The following is a 21,596-nucleotide window of genomic DNA, read 5'->3' as shown; positions in this document are numbered from 1 at the left end:
TCGATGAAGATGATTTCAAAGAGCTGAAGGACGTGCCACCATTCAGGCGTAATGGACCACACACACACACTCGCACATGGGCACACACAGACACACACCCACTCTCTCTGCTCTCCAAGTACAGGGAGGGACCAAACACCACAATAATGTCAGATAGGAAATTAGAACAACGCACGCGAAAAAAGGAAATGTCCAGATTCTTTGTCCAGATTGCAACACACCATTGGTGCCACCCAGTCTGTGTGTGTGTGTGTGTGTGTGTGTGTGTGTGTGTGTGTGTGTGTGTGTGTGTATACACTCACTCCGGTGCTATCATTGCCCACAGTGCTGCATCCAGCCAGACACGGGTTGAAGTAGGTTATGCCATCGGAGCCACAGACAGGAGCGTACTCATGGATCCTGCAGCCACAGTTGACGTTGCAGCTACCCGTCAGATTTCTGTGAGTCATGGTTAGGGTTGGTCTGAACACACACACACACACACACACACACACACACACACACACACACACACACACACACACACACACACACACACACACACACACACACACACACACACAGATCATCAGACCACACATGTCACCGTCATCTTCAAACTTTTAAATGTTGTTGATGTCATTGTCCCGTGGGAGGATGTGAATTCATACCTTTTTTTTAACAAATCCTCATCACAATTGAGTTCCTTCAGCCTTATTTTGGATCTGACTTGCTCTTTTTAAATCTCAGAAAAATGTTGCAAAAAAATTTTGTGCCTCTTTCCTTTTCTTTATCTCTGTCCCACTCTTTCCTTCTTTATCTCTGTCTTCCTCCATTTTCTGTCTTTGTCTCTGCCCTGCTCTCCTGCTCTCTTTCCCCCAACCGGTCAAAGCAGAAGGCCGTCCCCATTGAGCCTGGATCTGCTCGACATTCCTGCCTGTTAAAAGGAAGGTTTTGTCGCCGCTGTTGCCTGATGTGCTGCTGATGGAGAATTGTTGGGTTCATTGAAGAAGTGAGGTACTCGAGCTGCTCTACTTGTAAAGTGTCATGAGAGAACGTTGGTTGTGATTTGGCGCTAAACAAATTAAACTGACTTGACTTGAGAAGTTCCCCAGGTGGGTCATTTTTCATATTCGATCATTTCAACTTCCTTGGGACAACATTACGGGCCCAACCGCGGCAGTGTTTCATTTTCTGATGGGATCTCCACCAGTGCAGGATAGAAATGGGCCGTTTGCACCACGGTTGATGATGACAACAAACAAAAATAATGAATTACTTCTTGTGTGATTGACAGGTTGATTAGCACTTTTCTCGTTCATGTTTTTTTATTACTTCCCTTCCGAACCACGACTCACTCTTTGGAGATGATTGTTGACTGTGATGCCGCGTCAGCACTCGACCCTGCAGGAGGATTTATTCGATGTTTGTGCTTCCTCTTTACCAAGCGTCAAACTATTCCGTTTCAAGACGTTTTCAAAAGAGGTTTTTGATGCTGTATGTTGGGATTAAGTGGAAATCGAAGATGACGCTTCCTGCTGCAGAACAGATGTCACTTCCTGCCCCCCCCAACACATCACTCCGTCCAGTTGACAGACAGAATCAAAAAAATGTAACGTAACAATCCACAGCTGCCAGAAGCTGCCAGTTAACACTGTCTCATTTTTAATCTGTCACACATAATACCTTTAATTATCTGTAATATGGCTCTGGAGTTTGTGTGTGTGTGTGTGTGTGTGTGTGTGTGTGTGTGTGTGTGTGTGTGTGTGTGTGTGTGTGTGTGCGCGTGCGTGTGTGTGCGTGCGATGTTGTGCAAGTGAGGAAGTGACACCTCCTGGGAACAGTCGCTCTAAGCAAAACAGGACTTGGCCCCGTCTAAACCAGGAGCATTGAAGCGAGGCCGGGGCTTTTTTTTCTGGGAAGCTGCGCTCTGAGCCCTGCGGAACAGCCGGGGATGCCGTCTAACAACACCCCGGCGGCCCGGGATGATACATGCGCACACGCACACACACACACGTCACCGCTATTTTTGCATGCCTGTAATCTGTTTATTTGCCGCTATAAGAAAAAAAAGGAAAAAATTCCATCACGGTTCATCTGAAATATCTGTCAACTGTTAATCTTCCAGGAGACGGTCAATGACGGAAAACGATAATCATTAGAGGATCATATCTGGGCATGTCCTGACATAACAGTGTCACATACCAGACACTGGCAGTGTGTGAGTGTGTGTGTGTGTGTGTGTGTGTGTGTGTGTGTGTGTGTGTGTAAAATGGCATCAGCCCTTCCTACACTGATTGCAGAATAAATCCTGGAATAAACCCTGAACCCTCCTGGTGTTGCGCCGCTGTGAGACCGAGTGGCTTAATCGGGTTTAGAGAGGCGGCGGCAGCTATGAATCCTGAAGGTTTATGAAAAAAAATATTTGTTTTCCAATTAATGTGAAGATTTATTTTTAATAATCATTTAATCAAATTACGCCAAAGCAACTTTGTAATTACCAGGCTGAAGAATATTACATAACCAGATGTGCCTCTTGGCTCGGGAAAGGTTGGCGACCTTTCATGTCCCGTTTTTTTTCTTCTTCTTTTTTCGCCAGATTATGTGGAGCCTGTCAGCAGGGGGAGAGCTGCGTCTAGACTGTGTGAGTACAGACACAAAGGGTGGGCTCGGGGCGAAACATTCCTCATAGTGGTGCTACCAGTGACCAGCTCTGGTCATAATGAGGAGGGCAGCTCACACGGTCCGGTTGACCCCCCTTTACAGAGCGGCTTTAACAAAGACGGGGCTTGTTCCTGGGTCAGTTACGGAACTTTAAAGGCCACACTGGCTGTTTGGCAAATAATCCCTTTGATTATCTTCGTTATGTGAAAAGTAAATTTCGCAGGGGTTTAGCAGTTTCAGCGTAGTGGGATCAGAGTTTAGTGGGAAACTGAGTATTTTTATCCATAAAGTCGCAGTGGGTTAAAGTGTGTAGGAGCTTGATTAAATATAACGAAGCCAACATGGAGGACTGCTACTTGGGATGAATGATCATCAGTATCAGTACAGACTGATCTTTCTTTTTTTCAATTGATCGGTATTGATCTATTGATGATATCTCTATCGGCTCAGTTTTGCTCATCATCTGTAGTTACTGATGGGGGAACAACGCCGTAAGAATGTAATCGATGGGCTTTTCCGAATGTTTTAGGGATTCATAAAAATAGATAGCAATAAATATCTGCCCAATCGGTTGTGAAAATATCGACTAAAAAGCCAGTATATCCCGCATCCCTGGTTTGGTCCTGGTATCTTTTCTGCATGGTTCAAGGTCACTCCATTATTGTGTGTGTTCACGACAACGTGTGCCAACAGACGTGCACTCCATGTATCGGGCAGCGGCGTTGGCGTGTCAGCAGTCTGGCAGTCAAGGCAGCAGCAGCAGTTGCTTCAGAAATAGAGGTGACGGAGTGATTCACCGCGGCCACGAGAGCAGACGCAAGTGTTGCTCCTTATTCATTAACACTCCCACTACCACGTGATGATGATGATGATGATGATGATGATGATGATGGAGGCAACAGCAGATACCCACGCACTCCTCTGAGTTGTTTCAGGTATGACCTCAAAACCAGACCAAAATTTTGGTCAAGCTACACGTGTCAAATGATTAAATCTTTTTTGGACAAGAAGCTTAAAACTGCATGCTTTTGCACAAAGAGGAACATGTGTGTGTACATACACACACACACACACACACACACACACACACGACTGAAGATTCTGCAGAGTACTGGAAGATGTCTGCCAAATGTTTTCTTGTTTTAGTATTAAAAAAAAGTTTTTTTCTTTCTTCGCACAGCAGGAAGTCTCACACGTCAGAGGTAAACATGAACTGTGCTCACCCGGTGGTGTAGGGGATGTTGATGCCTCCCAGGTTGATGCTCTCACAGCCCACGATGAAGAGCGTGGAGAAGCAGAGCAGAGAGACGCCGCTGCAGATCATAGCCAGCTTAGCCGACTCTCTGGCCCCCAGCTTCAGCTTCTTGATGATGTAGCCCCCCAACACGATGCCAACTCCGGCGCTGGGTACGATGATTACACCTTGGGGGGGGGGGGGGGGGGGGGTCAGAGAAGTAGGTTGAAATGATGCAAACAGGGCAGAATTCTAAAAGTTGAAAAACGTGATTGTGGAGCGTTGTAAAAGTATTTCAACAAGGCACACAAACTTGACAAGCATGAAGATGTCACGCTGCTAAATGTGCATGTGACACACCCCCCCCCCGCCTCCTCCTCAGTTAAACCACGAATAAATAACCAGAATAGGCTGCATTGTACCAGTGTGACCAGGCTGCTCTGTGTGCTACCAGTGAGTCATTTCATGCTGTGGCGTCGCTGAGCACATGCTCACAGTCCACTAGCGTTAGCCTAATTGACAGCATGAAGAAAAGCAAAGCTGGCTGCTGGCAGGATGGGCCAGATAGTAAAGTGTCACTGGGCAGCAGTTCAGGCCCGAGGGGGCGGCACATGGCAGCCCTGGAGTTTCGCCACAGGCACTCACGGCAGCCGGTAGTGAGCGAGATCAGTCAGGAAGATGATCAGTGGAGGAATGATCCACAGAAATGTCACATGTCTGTTGTCTCTGTGCGCACTGCTACACCAGTGTTTCACATACATTTCATCTGGATTAATAGTGTGTGAAGTCCTGCAGGAAATGTGCTGTGACACATGAAAGCAAAATGATTGAAAAAAGCGTTTTTATGAAGGAAAGATACACCACCACATCTATAACAGCTGCAGTTGAGGGAGGAATGCCTGAGATGCTCTTTTATACTTTTAATAACAGCTCTTTAACTGACTCAGTAACATCAACACATCCACCGACTTCGCTCTGACATCTTTGACGCTGCACATTACTGTTTTTTAATACTCTTTCTTCCAGATCTGTCTTCAAATGCTTCACATGTACTCATTAGGAGCTGTTAGCTGTCGTCGCTATTGCTGCTATTCCAGATACTAATTTGTACTTCTATTTATTGCCGGGAAAGCAGCAGCTGCCTGAAACATAAAACACCTCACTCTCTGCGAAGCTCCGAGGATTTCCTAGAAAGGCCAACACACACACACACACACACACACACACACACACACACACACACACACACACACACACACACACACACACACACACACACACACACACACACAAAGTAAACAAAAACTGTAGAAAAGCTTTCACAATCACTGTCCAATCCATTAGTGAAGAGTTGGATTCTGTTATTCTGTTTTATGTTAAAGTAAAATACCCGCAATTTTTTTTTTTAAATCTTTGAACTTGACATGTTGGTTGATTTTTTTTACTCATCCAGCAGATGAAGTCATGCATCTGCTCATTTCATGAATGCAAGGACGATATTTTAGGTGCTTCGCTTGTCACTGACTCCAAAAACGTGGTCGCCGAATCCCCCGCGATGTTCACCAGCTTTTGACTGTCTGTGGCTTGATGCCATGCAGCTAAGTGAGAGTACGGCGGGATTTTGGAGATGACAACAGCTGAATGTATGCCGGGAAGTAATTTTAGTTTTGTGGTTTGCATTAAACGTGAATCCCCACACAAAGGCTAGAAAACACATAAACATATGAAAGGATGTGAATAGTAAAAAGTCCGAACAGTAACGAGCTGGATGATATAAAACAAATCCCTGATGAATGATATACTATTTCTAACTGGTTCAGTGAGATGTATATTTGCGTATATTTTATATTTGTATATTTCTTTCCACGTATGAACTATAAGAAGTATGAGGCAAAGCAAATATGATCAGAATTGCTCTTTCCTTCATTCTCCCAGTCTCAGGGAGAGTGGTGATCCTGACCAACAACGGTAGAGCTGGTGGCCAATACGCCAAATGAATGCGCTCTGCAGACAGTGAGAGTTAGAATGTCAGCATGACAGCATCAGCAGATACTGATCATTACTCCAAATATATCGGCGTAGGAGCCGTTTCTATGTGAACATATGTAAGGTACCAAATTGGGCCAGTAGGTGTCCTCACTGTCTCAGGTGGAAATAGGTGGGAACTTTCCATCAGGTGTCAGGTGTCGCTCGACGGAGTAGCGCAGTTTTTTGACAGCTCCACTCTGTCACGTTTGTTTGTTGTAATGGTGAAACTTGTCACAGCTGAATGGACTTTATATGCACTTGTAATGGATTCTTGCACAATATTGAAGATCCTGAGACGGTGAGAAATAAAGACAGCATCAAATGAGGAAGCGAAACTGGAAGCTGTTTGTTTCACGAGATACAAAGTCCCAGTCATGCAGTAGCAAACCTGTCAATTAATTTTAGCCTGTCTACGCAGCCCCTCAGTGGCTTTAAGTTTTAGGCTTAGCCGCTACAATCGGTATCAGTCTGATAGTTGATATTTACGTCAACCCACTTTTCTCTCTTTTTCCTCGTTGCCTGCCATTTACGATGAAGAAATAAGGCAGTAAAAATGTAATTCGTGTACTTTCACAAATGTTTTGGAAATGAAGAAAAACTACTTGAAATCTTCACGATGGTTCAGTGTGTTCTTCAGTAAGTAAATACCATATAAACTTGTTTTTAATCGATAATATTGGATACAGATAATATCTGTAAATATCAGCTAGCGTCCAATTCATCTGAACAGACATCAGGAATCCAATATCAGCATCCCTGTTCTTAATTTAAAAATATCTAAATTAAAATATATTACAATAAATTTTAAATTCAAATTCATTCAAAAAATATCGAAAAGCTAAAATACCACTACTATATAAGAATAGCTAGCTAGCGATAGGAAGGATATTAATAAAAACATCATAAATCATTTTATAGAAAAAACAGTCACATGTGGTGAGTCCATCAGGCTGCTCCCATCAACAGGAGGGTCCTCTCCTCCTCCCCTCACACCATGGTCACATCCTAGCTGGCCTGGCATCATTTTGGTGACTATGGCAACCACACCACCAGGTTGCCCTTACCCTTTGTATCCTGGCAACAGGCAGATGAGGTGAATCAATGGTATTGTGTGTGAATGTGTGTGTGTGTGTGAATGTGTGTGTGTGTGTGTGTGTGTGTGTGTGTGTGAATGTGTGTGTGTGTGTGTGTGTGGTGGGGGGGAACAAGCATATGTTGGGCCGCAAGATACTTGGACACACACACACACACACACACACACACACACACACACACACACGCGCAGAGCCATGATTGAGTTTTCTCTCCCTCCTTGAGGCGGCGACCCTGATACCAGAGGAGTCGTGTATAAGACAGGCTTCTTTGTCCACCCTCCGTAGAGCACACATTTCGGACACAGCAGAGACATGTGTGTGTGTGAGCTTGTGTGTGCGCGTCTGTGTGTGATGAATGCGTCTCCTGTACTTAACAGAATAGTGTGTTACAGTCGGGGGATGTAACTGAAGTTTATTACTGAATGAAAGTCAGTGAGTCTATGAGTCACTGGGACTGTAAATCGCTCCGGAGCATGCGGGGAGGTGAAAACAAATGTGAGCTTAAACTGCTACAGACTCATGATTTATTGAGGACATCATGATTAGATTTTCTCCTTTTTCAGAGGAGTACAATCAACATATCATGTTCTTTGAAACTAAACTTTTCAACAATGATTTATAAATGTCTAATATATTGAACTGAGGCTTTATTTTTGACTAGGAATTGAAGAACAGATATCTCCAACTGCAGAGGACAATTTGGCCTGAATTGTCTCATTGTTTGGGGGAATTTTAGACGTTTTCCCACTAATAATTCAATTGAGCTAAAACATAACTGCTCGATGACGGCATCATTATGTCATCAGCATACAAACACACATTTCTATGTCTAAGATCGAGTGACACTTGCACATTGCTGATATGAACGTATATGTGTAAGAAATGTGTCTACCAGGGTAGTGCTGCGTCTTTTGTGCTGCCTGCTTACACAGCTTGGTTGGGCGTCTGTACATTGTTGGCTTTGTCTGCAGCTATAGCTGATGTGTCCTGGTTGCTGCTCTAGCACCCCTTCTGGTCAGTCAGAGAGCGCCGGGGTGGGAGCCTACATCCAATACTTGCAGGGACTCGTGGGTCTTTTACACAGCCTCTCTTTTCAAGGTGGCGATACGACACCTTGTTGGCTGTTAAAGACATGGAATGGAGGAGCAGACAGCTCATCTCTAATCTGGTAGTGGAGGTAGTAATACCACTGACTCTTTGTTAAACGGGCAGCAGGAAAGCTCATTTAAAACATGGTGCGCCTCTGTTGCAGAATATTATGTGCATTTTCAAACCAAGGAGACATCTTGGCAGTTTTGGTTGTTCTTTACAAGCAAGGCAGAGCAAGTGTGGGCCCAATTTTATGGCATTATTGAGGAATGATCTCTCGTTTTCCCAGCTGCCCGAGGTAACTTGATTTAGGCAGACATCGAGGAGGAGTTGATCAGATTCTGGGGCTGTTTTTGGTTGTTTGGAAGTTCCTCAAATGGAATGAAGCCCAGTATAACTATTTTAAAACGTTTTCATGATTACATGTCGTGGAATGCTGCGAGAATACAGAAGAAGTCATCTTCGGTGCTGATTCAATAAGTGGAAAAAAAAACTAAATCTTGGCTTTAAAAAAAAAAGTTTAAAACAACTGAAAAAGAAAAGAGACTCGCTGTAGAAGCTTACCGGTGTAGATGCTGGCGTTGGAGGCGGGAATACCAAACTGTGATTCAATAAACTTGGGAATGAAGGTGATAAAGGCGGTGACGATGGCGCACTCAGCAGTGTAGGACAAGCTGACAAACAGGAAGGTCATGTTGCTGAGGATCCTCAGTGCTGCCTTGGGGAGGTCTGGGGGGGGGGGGGGTTTGAGGGGCAAGAAGACAAACACTTCATCACTGCGAAGCTCTAATTAACACTCAATCAGTCTCTTCATGTGGCTCTCACTCCCACACATCACATTAAAAGTATCTTCATTACTGGAAAGCAGTAATTAAGAAAGGACAGAAAAGGCTGCACATGTAACTCGACTCAACCGAGCGTAATAATAATAATGAAGCATTCAAGGGATTAAGTTAACAGGATTTCTAAATATCTTCTAAACGTGCACTCGGCTGTGTCTCATTACATCTGGATAAATATTGGCTCTCACAAGACATGCTAGAGCAAACACACACTGCAAAACACTTAATGAACGCAATCTAAACATCAACAGCGTCTTTCTAATTACTTTTCTTTGCCTGTAGTAGTGGCCTGACTTTACAGAAGCTCATGTTAAGTATTTATGTGCCATTCAAATATGTGGATCGTGTGGATCGTTGCTGTGAGCGCAGAACAAGGCGAACTCTGCAGCCTCCACGGCGTCATCCTCGCTTCATCATAACAAGGGTAAACATGCCCTTCATGTTGCCTTCAGGCTACTGTCTTCATGATTTGGTTGACATGTTGCAGAATGCCCTCTCCTTCTGTCACTCTAAAGTTGTCTGGTAAAACTCAATGTTACTGTTGCTATGCAGAATCGGCTGCGAGGACGAGCACTTACACCGAAGGGAAGTATTTTTATCAATTAACTGAGGAAAATGCAGTACAAAGGAAGTTAAAGCTCTAATAATATTCATAGCAACATCAGCAGGGTGATGCTTGCTGTCATGGCAACACTAACACAGGCCCTTCCAGAGAAAGATGTGATGTCAGGCGACAAACAGTATAACAAATGGTTTCTTTTCTTTATGTTGTTGTTTCCTGTGTTTAGTGAGCTGCAGATGTATTTACATTCTGGTGGAAAACACAGATCTGTTCTTTTGGTGCATTCCAGAAAATTGGAATTCATGAGTTCCCTGTCTGAAGAATAGGAGCCTGCATATCCCTTGTAAATCTGGCAGATTTGGTTGGTTTTAAATGCAGAAAATGAAAAGACGGGGTCGTTTAGTTAAGGAGCTTCTACTTTCTCCGTACAGCGTCTTATTTTCATTTTCCAACTGTTTTCCTTCTTCTAGTGTTGCATGAGAGGTTACAGCCTCCCTCACCATGCAGTTTTTGGTCCAAATTATACAAAACGTATTTCCCACTATCAACAAACTGCACCAGTTTATTCTGGATCAGACTACCACTTTAGCTTCAGATTTTGATTTGAGTCACCCTCCACCCACCTGCTCTGGTTCTCACATTATCTGGAAGACTTCGCTGTCTCAAGCTCCTTACATGAGAAAGGTCTGTCCTAATCGTCCTTGCCAGAGGACCAAGGTTAGAGAAAACCCTGTTCTTGAGTCACAAGAACATACAGTACAAACTTTCATCATCCACAAGGTGTACTAGAAGCCTTAGATCCCCAGAGCCATGTGACAGAATAGGAACCTCCGCAGTCTCAAGGGACTCGGGCTGCTCCTTCTCTACATTACAGGAGCCAGCTGATGGGAGTTTCAGGGTGGAAGACCAAGAACGTGTAGCAGAACTCCCCCCTCTCACATCCGCGACCATAAATTACACAACCTTTTAAAATCTATGATTCATTCCTACAATTAATTTACACAAAAAGGCAGCAGTTGTCTATTTTCAGATTCATGCACAAACATATTGCAGGGCCAAAAAAAAAGCTTCAAGATATTTTTTTGGCTCTTCTACTGTGTTACTGAGTGCCCAGTAGGAAAGAGGGTGCGAACAGAACTCCCTGATTCTTGCTGAAAACAGCTCGTCTTCCCGAACCTTGACCTGAGCTATCTGTGTGGTGGACGAGGACGCATTGAATACCTTTGAAATTGAAATATTACAGTGGATTAAAAAAAAAAAAATCATTTTAACTAGCATCTTTGTCTCGTCAGTGTCTGTGAGTGTGTGGGCTGTCATCATGAGCCCCATTTAGAAATAAACTGAAACATTTGACGGGGGACGTGTCATGCTACTAAGCACACAATTGGCATCTCTCGTTCAGCTCAGTGTAGGGGTCTTAAGCCCTTGGCTGAGGGCAAAAATTGATGACTTCATAATCTCAAGGCTATCACTAGTGCCTCCTCTGACTCGCAAGATTCACACACTGATGTTACCAAATGAAGAAAGAACAAAAGGAAGTGCTAAGTGGCTTATTATGGCCTTTTATGACAGAGGATGTATAGAAGCTGGCCAGCCCCTCATTGAGTAACACTGACCCGGGGGGGTTGGGTTGCCGTCACAGCACTAATTCAGCTACACTGCTTCTAGGTGTGGAAATGTTGGCATCTGTCACTGTTTTCTCAGATCAAAGTACCAATAGTACAGTCACGCTAATTGTTTCATTCCTGGAGAGCTGGGCTGTAATTTTGTCTGGAGGGGGACAGATGGCGAGATCCTGTCCACGTCTCCGGCAGCTGCTCGCCCAGACAGATCATGGGCTCGCAAAAAAAGCCGTTGCGCTTGTTTGTTTGTTTTTTTCCTCTGATAGTTTATTTTAGGATTCAAATCACATTGTTGCTTAAAGAAGGAGGCCGAGGGCCAAAATAGCATGTGATGTTTGTCAGTGGTAAAATAAAAACAATATTTTTAAGTTTTGGATTGTTGGTTGGAAAGGTCACCTGAGACTTGGGATTCTAGTTTTCTCCAGGGAAGAATCAAGATATTAGCAATAGCCACACCTGGTGGAAGCAGGAAATGACACATTTTGTTTCCTTTTTACACTCCAATGCACTCTTCCGAATGGGTCGACCAGATCATCTTAAATTTGGTCCGAAATGCCCGAAGAACATGAGGATGAGTCACTGTGCTAACTAAGAGGTTTGATTCAACTGTGTTACTGTGACGACTGCGGCTAATTTGGATTTTTGTTGTAGAACAGGAAATTTTCGACTCCACATGATCAGATATTTTCCAAACTTTACGCATTTGATGATAGTCCCTGCCTGAAGACATCTACAAACTCAATTTAAGTCGGTGTGTATGATTATAAGTAATTAGCTTGATGCAACAAACCAACAAAAACGACTCAGTGTTGTCTTTACGTGATATACAGCAACACGTGCTCTCTAGCACCACCTAATGGGTGCAGGAAGTGATATTTACTCACATTAGTCTGCTGCTTTTTGCAAAATCCAACCATGATCATGTTGTGATTTTGGCCTCAACTTGGTTCATTCTGCATCCTTAGAATGGAATAATCGATGTAAATGTCTGTTTGTTGCAGCTTTACAACGGAACACCTTTCAAAGAACATTGCGTTTCAAAGAAAAGTGTATACATAGTGCATCTTACAAGTCCGTTAAGATTACTTCAGTATTATAGAGGACTAAGTTCTTGAAATATGTTTATGATATATGCAGTAGCTGTTGTTCCCAATATCTAACAATGTGTCAAAGAAATGCAAAGTACTTTCTTCGAATAACATTTGATGAGGTTTTTGGAACATTCCATTCTCTAAATTCCACAGCACTGATGTGCATTACTGAAAATGTCAGTGTTAGCATTTTTCAGTGTTCGGTGTTGATGTGAAGGGCACGAAAATGCTTGTCAAAAACAACAGCTTCGGTGCAGTATAGCTTTTCACAGAAAGTGCTGAATTTGTACAATGGACAAACACCAATGCCTCAAAAGAAAGACATGCACAGCAGTACAATGCCAAACTTTGAAGTGTCAGAGGAACAAGCCGAAACATCTTGCTGGGACAAGTGACGCAGTGGGAGAATTTGCACACACACTGTATGTTATTCATGTATCAGCTCTCTAAGGTAAAACTCCATCTGGATTGCACAGATAAATGAGTATTCATCCATTTAAATACATGTTAGCATCCATGATGGCAAGTCTGCTTATGATATGCAGCTTTTTTATTTTTTGCTCGAGAGTCGGGCTGTTCCTGTGTGTGGAAATGCGACGGAGTTCCCCTGAGAGCTCATTTAGAAAGGGAGAGAGAGGAGAAGACGCTGGGAAACACTGGAGCAGGATTTGGCAGGAAGAGGAGGCGCTTCCAAGGAAAAATGAAGAGATTTCTTGTGAATCTGATCTGCAAAGGAAATGTTTTAACAGCAAGTGCAAGAGGCAAAGGACAGGATACGATTTTATTGTTTACATGTGTTGCAGATTTCACAAAGTATAGCACCGAGTATCCACTTCTCAGTGATTGACCTGCATCATTAAGTAACCATGCAGTCCACCACTTCAATCACAAATCAATAATGTCGTTGAAGCAGCACAATGAACTCTCCGCTACTGGGTAAAATGGCTAATCCTGGTCTTTGATTAGATTACCATTCAACTGCATATCAATCATCAGCTCAGCGTTCACAATGAGGAGTGAAGAGGTGGGACGTTATTGTCCATTACTCACCTTTGATGTCCTTCCCAAAGCCCATGGAGGACGAAACATTCTGGCTTTTGCTACCAGACTTCTCCTTCATCATGTCATCGTCACTAGACATGTCACCAGGTGAACCCATCTTTTTCTTCTTCTTTTTGTGGCGTGGAGGCAACTTTTTAGGAAAGGCAAACATAGGGAAGATGACCAGGAGCATGGCTATGGCGCACAGGAGGAAGCCACTCCACCTGAAAGATGCAAACAAGGACCATTTTTACAAAAGCAACAGTATATATACTAGAAACCGGCATCCATGCATGTTGAAAAACAGATTTACCAGTTGCCAACAAAGCGAGGGTCACTCTGATCGATGTTGACGACAGTTTTGGGGTCAACATAGAAGCCGATGAGCACGCCTCCCAGCAGGTAACCAGCTGCAGGTCCCAGAGCTCCCATCACATACATGATGGCTAGAGCAGAGAAAATATTTAAAAAAAAAAAAAAAAAAACTTTGTAAATTTGAATGAAGCACAAATTAACTCTCAGCATTTAGTTTGAGAAGTTTTTCCACTTTACTCATTAACGCTCTTAATGACCCGCTGTTCTATGTGGCTGTTTAAATCAGGCCTGAGGGGGCTGTTCATTACCACTGATGCATCGTGTACCACACTGAGAACACCTGCACTGTAATCTGTAGAAACTTTCCACACACCCCGAGGTCATCTCTCACAGTTTCCGTACCGTCTTAACCTACTGACCTGAAAGCTCCAGAGGTCTTGTATTGACCTGAGTGCTCGCCCACAGCTTTCCTTCTGAGCGGCTGAAAGATTAACCACAAGGGGGGTTCTCTGAGGTTAGCCAATCACACTTCGTCACTGTACCACAGGATGGCAAAAACTCATTAAAGCTGGAAAATCTTGGTTGGACAAGTAGGGAAGGAAAAACCCTGCGGATACCCAGCAGAGACACAAGTCAAAGCCATTTACCAGCCGTGATCGTAATTACACCTGGAACATTGCCGCTAGCTGTCAGGGAGTGTGTGAGAGACTGTTCATGACTTAGCATTAGCTCTTTATAGATGAGTGTGTGAGAGAGTGTGTGTGTGTGTGTGTGTGTGTGTGTGTGTGTGTGTGTGTGTGTGCGTGTGCAGTTAAATGTTTTTTTGAATGACGGAAGCAGACTCCATTTTCACTTGCAGTATAGCTTCTGCCACTCTTCACACACGCACACACACACGCACACACACAAACCAATGGATCTGGTTCTTCTCATTGTATTTCTCAGAAGTTTCTTTCTTGGACACTGCTGCTAAACCCCATCAGCAGTGTGTGCAAATGTGAAAGTGTGTTTATGCAGGTGTGTGTTGCGAACACTGTTTAATATGGAGGCGGCAGGTGTGCTATGTGTTAACACAGAACATCTCTCCCGTAACTCTTCCCCTCTCCCTTATTGCATAACAATATCCATCTCCATTTCATCTGTCTGGTTCTTTCCAGCTAGCGTTTGCATGCTGTGTCCCCACATCCCGAGCAACTGAGATCTATTACTGCCCTCATATTCCATCCAAAACTCTTTCAGCGTACTTCAACATCCTGTCCTCTATGGACGTAACCAACAGAGAACAAATATGCATGTTTGCTCCAATACTAAGGTTTCAACAATGTCCTAAACCCAAATGCTTATCTAGACTGAATCAAATCACGCTTTCCTTGTAACATACTATTAGGAAAAAGAGAAAGCCAGGAAAATATTGCTTAAAAAAACAAAAGACCCTTCGGCCAATCCTCTTATCAGCCTGAAACAGACGTGCATGAGCACAACACACTAACATAAGACAACAATGGTCTATTTCATGGGCTTTTATTTACGCAGACATGTACAAATGCTTAATCACCGAGACACAAACAAGTTATATATCTGACAAAATAAATATAAAGCATGTGTGGCCATGAATGTGAGCCTGAGGATCTGCAGATCTACATGACTCACTTCTATAAGCACCAGCAGCAGGGGTCTGTCCCTCTGTTCTCTTTACTTACGTACCATATTTATCTTTGAACTCCTTTCACTTCTCCATTTCTCATATCCTGCTGGTCACAGTGTCAATTCACTGCAGCAGTCAAACTGTTACGCAATGTAACAGGATATTACCAACCACGGACAATAATTAATTACAGCTGGCAAGAGAAGCAAAAGGTCTTGTCTGTTTGATCTGCATCTTGAAATGAAAAAATGTCTCACAAAAGCTGCTGGTGCATCAAACTTTTGTTCTATACAAAAAGTTCATTTGCATTCAGACAGCAGCGAACATAGTCGGCAATACAAAGGCTGACAATGATACCAGACAGGTGACTGCAGATGAGTCTGAACGGTTGGAAAAACATCCTTCTATAGACAGCAGGGCTTTCAGACTTGAATCTACTAAGATGTAAGCAAGTGAACACACACAAACCAAAGCGTGATGCAGGAGCTTTGAGGATAATATACTTCTACAGATAATACACCCCAGCTTTTGCTTCAGCCAGTCGAGGCAGATGGCAGCCCATCCTGAGCCCGTATAAAGGCAGTATTTTTTCGTCTTTAAGTCAAATTCAGATAGTACTCATCATTGCATACAATCTCTTTTCCTGAGGGGTTTAGTTCTTAGAAACCAAACATAAAATATCGTAAAAGGCAGAAGCAAGAGAAAAATGAGAGAATGATTCAGAGAAAGGTTGTCTTGAGCTAAGGACATCAACATTTCAGAAAGGTCTTTGCCAGTATGTCATCGAATTGAATTATTTGTTATTATTGTGTAAGAAGCTGGACCTGCTCTATTTGCACAGAGTCATTCTTTTGCTGTGATTTAGCGCTATATGAATAAAACTGATTTGATATTACGAGTGAATCAGTTATGGAGGATTTCAGCTCTTAGTATGACTTAATACTTAGACACTCATCATAGTCACCTTACTGAATGCTGGCACTTATTCAAACACAAGCTGGTATCAGCGTGCATGGAACAGTTGGCTCGTTGGGCAAAGGTCCCTCCACCAAGTATGGTTGTTTGGTTTTGCTCCAATCTCAATCCTCCTCTTTCTCTCAGACACCCAGACAGCAATATTTTATCTCCCTCGGGTGATTGTGTAAAAGCCTGTCTCGCTACTCCATCAATCATGTTAACAGTGTTCTCACCCACTGGAGGACGAGGGGAGTCATAAAGCGTGCCTGTCTTGCTCATTGCCCTATCTCGCCTGCTTGGCACCAGGCCGCAGCGTTTCAGGAACAGTAATTCGGGTTGAACGGACTGGAGGGCTGCAGCCAGGCTGAAAAGCGAGTGGGGTAACAGATTGAGAGATATAATGGCACAGCGGCAGCAGCAGTGCTCCATCACACACAGTCACACACATGCTCAAGCGTCAGAGGAGCGTAGGGGTGCATGACAATGAAGAACACGCCGCGCCACCGGCTCCCTTTACTCAATTACGCAATAGACCTTCACCGGCAGCACGTGAAGGACAATACATTATAGCCTTCTTATGGCTTTGCACACGTGTGGAGGTAATGGATGAGGACCTGTTATTGCTGTTATTGGTTTTCACTCGTGCGTTATACAAAGTCAGCAGCTACATGACCGTTCAGGCTGACTTTCAATATGTTGTGCTGACGACGTTCTGTACATTAGATATGCTACAAAAAGACACAAAATGAAAACGAGTACCCAGCAGGATTCCATTTCAGCAACAACAGTTTGATGAGATTTGATGTTTATTGCGCAAGCACACACAAGAACTGTCAATGGCAACGCAAAGATCCAAGGTCAGTGCCTCTGCATGTGACTAGAATACACAAAAGTGCTTGAGTGCATGTACATCATGGGTACGAATGAAGAAAGGGAGTCATCATCAACCCCAATTTCAGTTCCTTAGTTTGTGATGGATGGACATTGCAGGGTCGGACATCCACAGATGAGATTTACTCAACAGTAATCCAGGCGGAGTGAGGTATTATAGTGAGAAAAACTCATAAACTGAGAGTCAGGAAAGAGACAGCAGAGAAAACAGACGAGGTGGGAAGAAACAGAACAACATTTGAGAGTGATAGAACACAGAAAAAGAAGAGGATTGAGCTGCAGTCTGTGGCGACTGATCCTGCTGTGTAACCGAGTGATAAAGCTTGCTCAGCAGCAGCCTCCCTCTCATATCCCTCCTTTAGGGACCAGCGCTGCTCTGTTGTCTGCCTCCTCCACACTCTGCTCCTCCTGACTCTCTGTATTCATCATCTGCACTGACTCATTCACAGCGTCTCCTCTTAGATGTGAATTAGATGCACGGTTAGAGGAAGGTAAATGTCCAGATGGGCACTGAGGCTTTTGTCCTGGTAAAATCGTCTTTACTGCAGGGCTATTTTGTATTTCAACCGTCATTTTGCCCAATTATCAAGGGATGGAAGTAATGGTTTTTCTTTTACCAATCAGATTAGTCAGTCTTGCAATTCTTTAGTTTATGGAATGCCTGCAAATTGTGAAAAATTAACTTCCCCCTTTTTTCCCAGAAACTGTTAAGTGACTTCTTTGTCCAACCAAAAATTAAAGCTAAAACATATTTGATGTGTATTGATAAAAACACATTAAATCTGGAAAGTTAAGTAGATATATTTTACAAAGAGATTATGCATATTTCAACTGACTAGTTCAATGTCAACAAAGCCTCTTGAAAGTAAGTAAATTCAAAGAATTCTGGGATTTATGGCACCCAGCTGCTTCTATTGTTGCCTTGGCTTTGAATGGAATTTCAGCCATAACAATAAAATGGCGTCTGCAGCAACCCCCCAACCACCCCCCCCCCCAGCTCTTTTGACCTTCTGCTCACCTAACCCTCCCTGAATGACAGCCTGAGCACCAGAGAATGAAGGAGGGGTTGGTGGAGCAAACACACCTGATGAGACGGCACATTGGGCCTAATGAAGCAGCTCCCGGGTGGCCAAACTCATTAACACAGACTAATGATTTGATTTAATTACGTGGACAAAATAAAGGGCAGGACATTCACGGCCTTGTAGGAGCACTATGGGGTTAAAAGGCAAGAAGTCATTGAACAGAAGAATTATCAGGGTCAAACTGTCCGTTCATCACAACTCAATACAAAGTGAGTTGAGTACAAATGTGTTCAAGTGAGTGCTGACATCTGGTTGCAATTATGTCTTGTTCAGGAGTTTGTTGCTCTCTAGCCACCAAGAGGGTTCAATTAATTGGACTACTGTCATTAGCTGTGTTTGCATTACCCCTAGAATTGCGCAAAATCTAAATATTGCAATAAAAAAAATAGTAATGGAAACACCTACATTTCAAAAGGCTCTCAAATATCATTAAAGTTTGTACGCTCTCATGATGTGTTTTTTCAGATGTGGCGATATAAGAGTATCGCAAATGTGCAATGGAAACACTTTTTTCGCATTTAAACGTGACCAGACATGACGTAGGGAGTTAGGTTAAATCCCTTCGCAATCCCTTACTCATGTCCGCTCCCATACATACGGACTTTGACTTTGAACGATCATTCGCCGCCTTCGTCTTGTGATGCGAACAGTGGAAGCAGTAGTTGTGACAACCCAAATAGCTGCTCCTATATGCAAACTGTTTTATACCTCCATCCTCCTAAAAGTGGAGTCTTGCGGGACAAGATTTTACGAGAATTAAGGCTTATGCGCTAAACACCTTTCAATGGAAACACCGGCAAATCGTAAAAGTACTTTGTTGGTAATTTAGAAATATCGCTTTATTTTGCGAAACACTGTAATGGCTACAGTGTACAAGAACCAGGTAAGAATTGTTTATTATGCAGTGAAGTTGCAGTCTTTTTTCTGGTTCACCTTTTGGGTACATAACAACCAGGATTTTTCCTATTTAGGGGTGTCAGAGGGTTGGTTGGAAGGATCACAACATTCTGCCCAATAACCCTCCACCAAACAACCAGAGGAAGTTCTAGTGCAGTGATTGAGGTTTTGATTGACTCATGTAGGTTCTCAGCCACAGACACAATGGGCTGTTCTCCTACCAGGGTGCCCAAAATTAAACACTATTAAAGAAATGTGGACAACTATGCAGTACATGTCTTGTTTGCGGGGTTTTGCCATTGCACTTCTTTTACCGTGCAAGTTAGATTTGCATACTAAACATCATAGCGGGACCTACGGAACATGTGCACAACGCTGGCCAGTTTGGGGTCAACTGAAGCGTATCATAGTAGATAAATCCTCCAAATATCTAGTCGCGTTTTAGCCAAACACATAAATCCATTTCAAATGTCACGTAAACATACCGATTTCCTTTGAATACAAGGTTGAAAATGATGGTTTTATCGTCTCTCTGCCAGCAGAAGACTCAGGTTTTAGCATCCAAAGTCTAGTGAGCAAACAATCTCAAGAATGGCTGACAGACATGCAGGTACACGACCTTGAATTTGTGTTCAGAGCTTTACATGCGTGCTGGCCAATCTCAGAACGATGTGATCACCCCGTCTTCCCGGCATTACTTGTATGTAGCAGTATGCATCAGATATTATTGAATCACTAGGACTTGCTAGAATAGTAGCTTTTTATCACAGCTCTCTCTAAGATAAATGGAGCTATTCTGCTTTGTTGAATAATTTTTACTCTTTTTGATGCATGGACGCAGGCATGGTGCAGTCCAACTGAATGGTTGGATCTCTTTGTAAAGTGTTGCTGCAGGTGACAACTGCATGATAGATGATCTATGCAGCTGTGGGTGTTGAAAAGAAAGGGACACCACTCTATGTATCTGTCGGTCATGTGACCTTCCCCCCATCAGACAAGAGAAAGAAAAAGACAGTGAAATAGGGGAGCGATAGCATTGTCATAGCAACTTGCTGACATGGCAGTGTCTTCTTACAAGTCCTAACCTTACAGTTTTACCCAGAGGGCATGCAGAGTGACTGTAACTGCTCTCTCACATACACACATACCGGTAAAGGACAAGGGTTATTAATATGCATGTTATTGACACAACACACCACACCACTGCTTTTCCAAATGCTTTCTCTCTTCTTCTTTTTTTTTCAAGATTCCATGTTCTTTATTTGCTAAGGGCGCAATGCTTTTTTGTTTTGTTTTGTTATATTTCTGTCCACAAAAAAAAACCTGACCAAGTGAAAGTCCACATCGCGACTGTAGCTCCAGAATTCAACGTCACACCATGGCAAAAACAAAAGTCGGCTTTCTCTGAATTCATTTGTCATGTGTAATCATCTCTTTTAAGATGTTCTGAATCCCAAAACTGATATACACCCCTTAACATCTCATTCATAGTCATGGGAGACAGTTTGTGGGAGAACGTTCATGTGATTGTCAGTGTTCATGCATTAGGCATAAGGTGAAAAATGGGGGGAAAATGCACAAGTGCTTTTCATTGAATAGGGAGCGTTCGAGAGGGAACGAGATGGAAGTCAAGAGAGGATGTGAGGCGGGGTGAAATGAAAGATGACAAAAGGCAACAGAAGTGATGGAAATGAAAGAGAAGCTGTTCAATCGAGTGTACCCAGAATCATAAAAATGGTCTGAGAAGCCATTTTCGTTTGAGTCAGTAGCTTTTCTCTCTGCGATACACAAATGAATGCTGTTCACTTTTGGCGATCTGTGGCATCGTGATCAAAACAGGTCACAAAACAATGTCTATTCATCATTACTGTGTCAAAATAATCTGTGAAAAGATGAACCTGTGATAAGACAAAGCTCCATCCATCCATTGATCCATTTTCTACTGCTTATCCTGTTAAGGGTTGTGGGGGGGGCTGGAGCCTGTCCCAGCAGCCTTCAAGTGAGAGGCGGGGTTCACCCTGGACAGGTCACCAGTCCATCACAGGACCAACACATAGAGACAGACAACCATTCACACTCACAGTCACACCTACAATCAATTTAGAGTATCAATCAGCCTCGTCCCCTCTTGATGTCTTTGGACTGTGGGAGGAAGCCAGAGTACCAGAGAGAACCCACACAGGAACAGGGAGAACATGGAGACTCACACAGAAAGATCCTGTGCTGCCGCGGCTTGAACCCGTAACCTTCTTGCTGTGAGGCGACAGTGCTGACCACTGCACCACCGTGCCGCCCCTTGATAAAACTCAGCATCTCTTTTTCTTGTCTTTTTTGTCTTGTTTAGTTTTACAGTAACCTCCGATGTATTACAGTGTTTGTGCTCCTGGTCTGTCTTTAAGATAAAGAGGCCTGCCTAGGGAGGTGTTCCAGGCGCATCCAGGAGGCGGCAAGACAGAGGACCAGGCGGAAGGATTAAAACGCCACACTGGCCTGGTAACATCTTAGCCACCCAGTCAGAGCAAAGTCCATGTGGTCAAGAAAGGGGAAGTTGGGGTTCCCT

The 21,596-nt window shown here is 43.4% G+C and overlaps 1 protein-coding gene and 1 long non-coding RNA gene across 2 annotated transcripts in view; one reads left to right on the top strand and one right to left on the bottom strand.

Annotated features, from left to right (window-relative positions):
* Nucleotides 1–21,596, bottom strand: part of slco5a1 (solute carrier organic anion transporter family member 5A1) — a 38,741-nt gene that overhangs the window by 4,208 nt on the left and 12,937 nt on the right. The window contains exons 3-7 of the mRNA XM_086190830.1: nucleotides 13,560–13,692; nucleotides 13,256–13,470; nucleotides 8,653–8,817; nucleotides 3,867–4,065; nucleotides 303–462 (exon numbers count right to left, since the gene is read on the bottom strand). Coding sequence (XP_086046956.1) covers nucleotides 303–462; nucleotides 3,867–4,065; nucleotides 8,653–8,817; nucleotides 13,256–13,470; nucleotides 13,560–13,692 — 872 coding nt within the window. The remainder of the gene's footprint in view (nucleotides 1–302; nucleotides 463–3,866; nucleotides 4,066–8,652; nucleotides 8,818–13,255; nucleotides 13,471–13,559; nucleotides 13,693–21,596) is intronic.
* LOC147241672 (uncharacterized) lies at nucleotides 2,256–3,446 on the top strand. Its single transcript, XR_015111009.1, has 3 exons — nucleotides 2,256–2,386; nucleotides 2,579–2,623; nucleotides 3,337–3,446. It is a non-coding gene; the product is annotated as an uncharacterized LOC147241672 (long non-coding RNA).

The sequence above is a fragment of the Aulostomus chinensis genome, chromosome 21 (assembly GCF_037954235.1).
Source record: "Aulostomus chinensis isolate RoL2024-O1b breed Wild chromosome 21, RoL_Achi_v1.0, whole genome shotgun sequence".
Classification (NCBI taxonomy): domain Eukaryota; kingdom Metazoa; phylum Chordata; class Actinopteri; order Syngnathiformes; family Aulostomidae; genus Aulostomus; species Aulostomus chinensis.
Note: the sequence above shows the minus strand (reverse complement) of the source record. Positions and strands in the feature narration are given on the sequence as shown.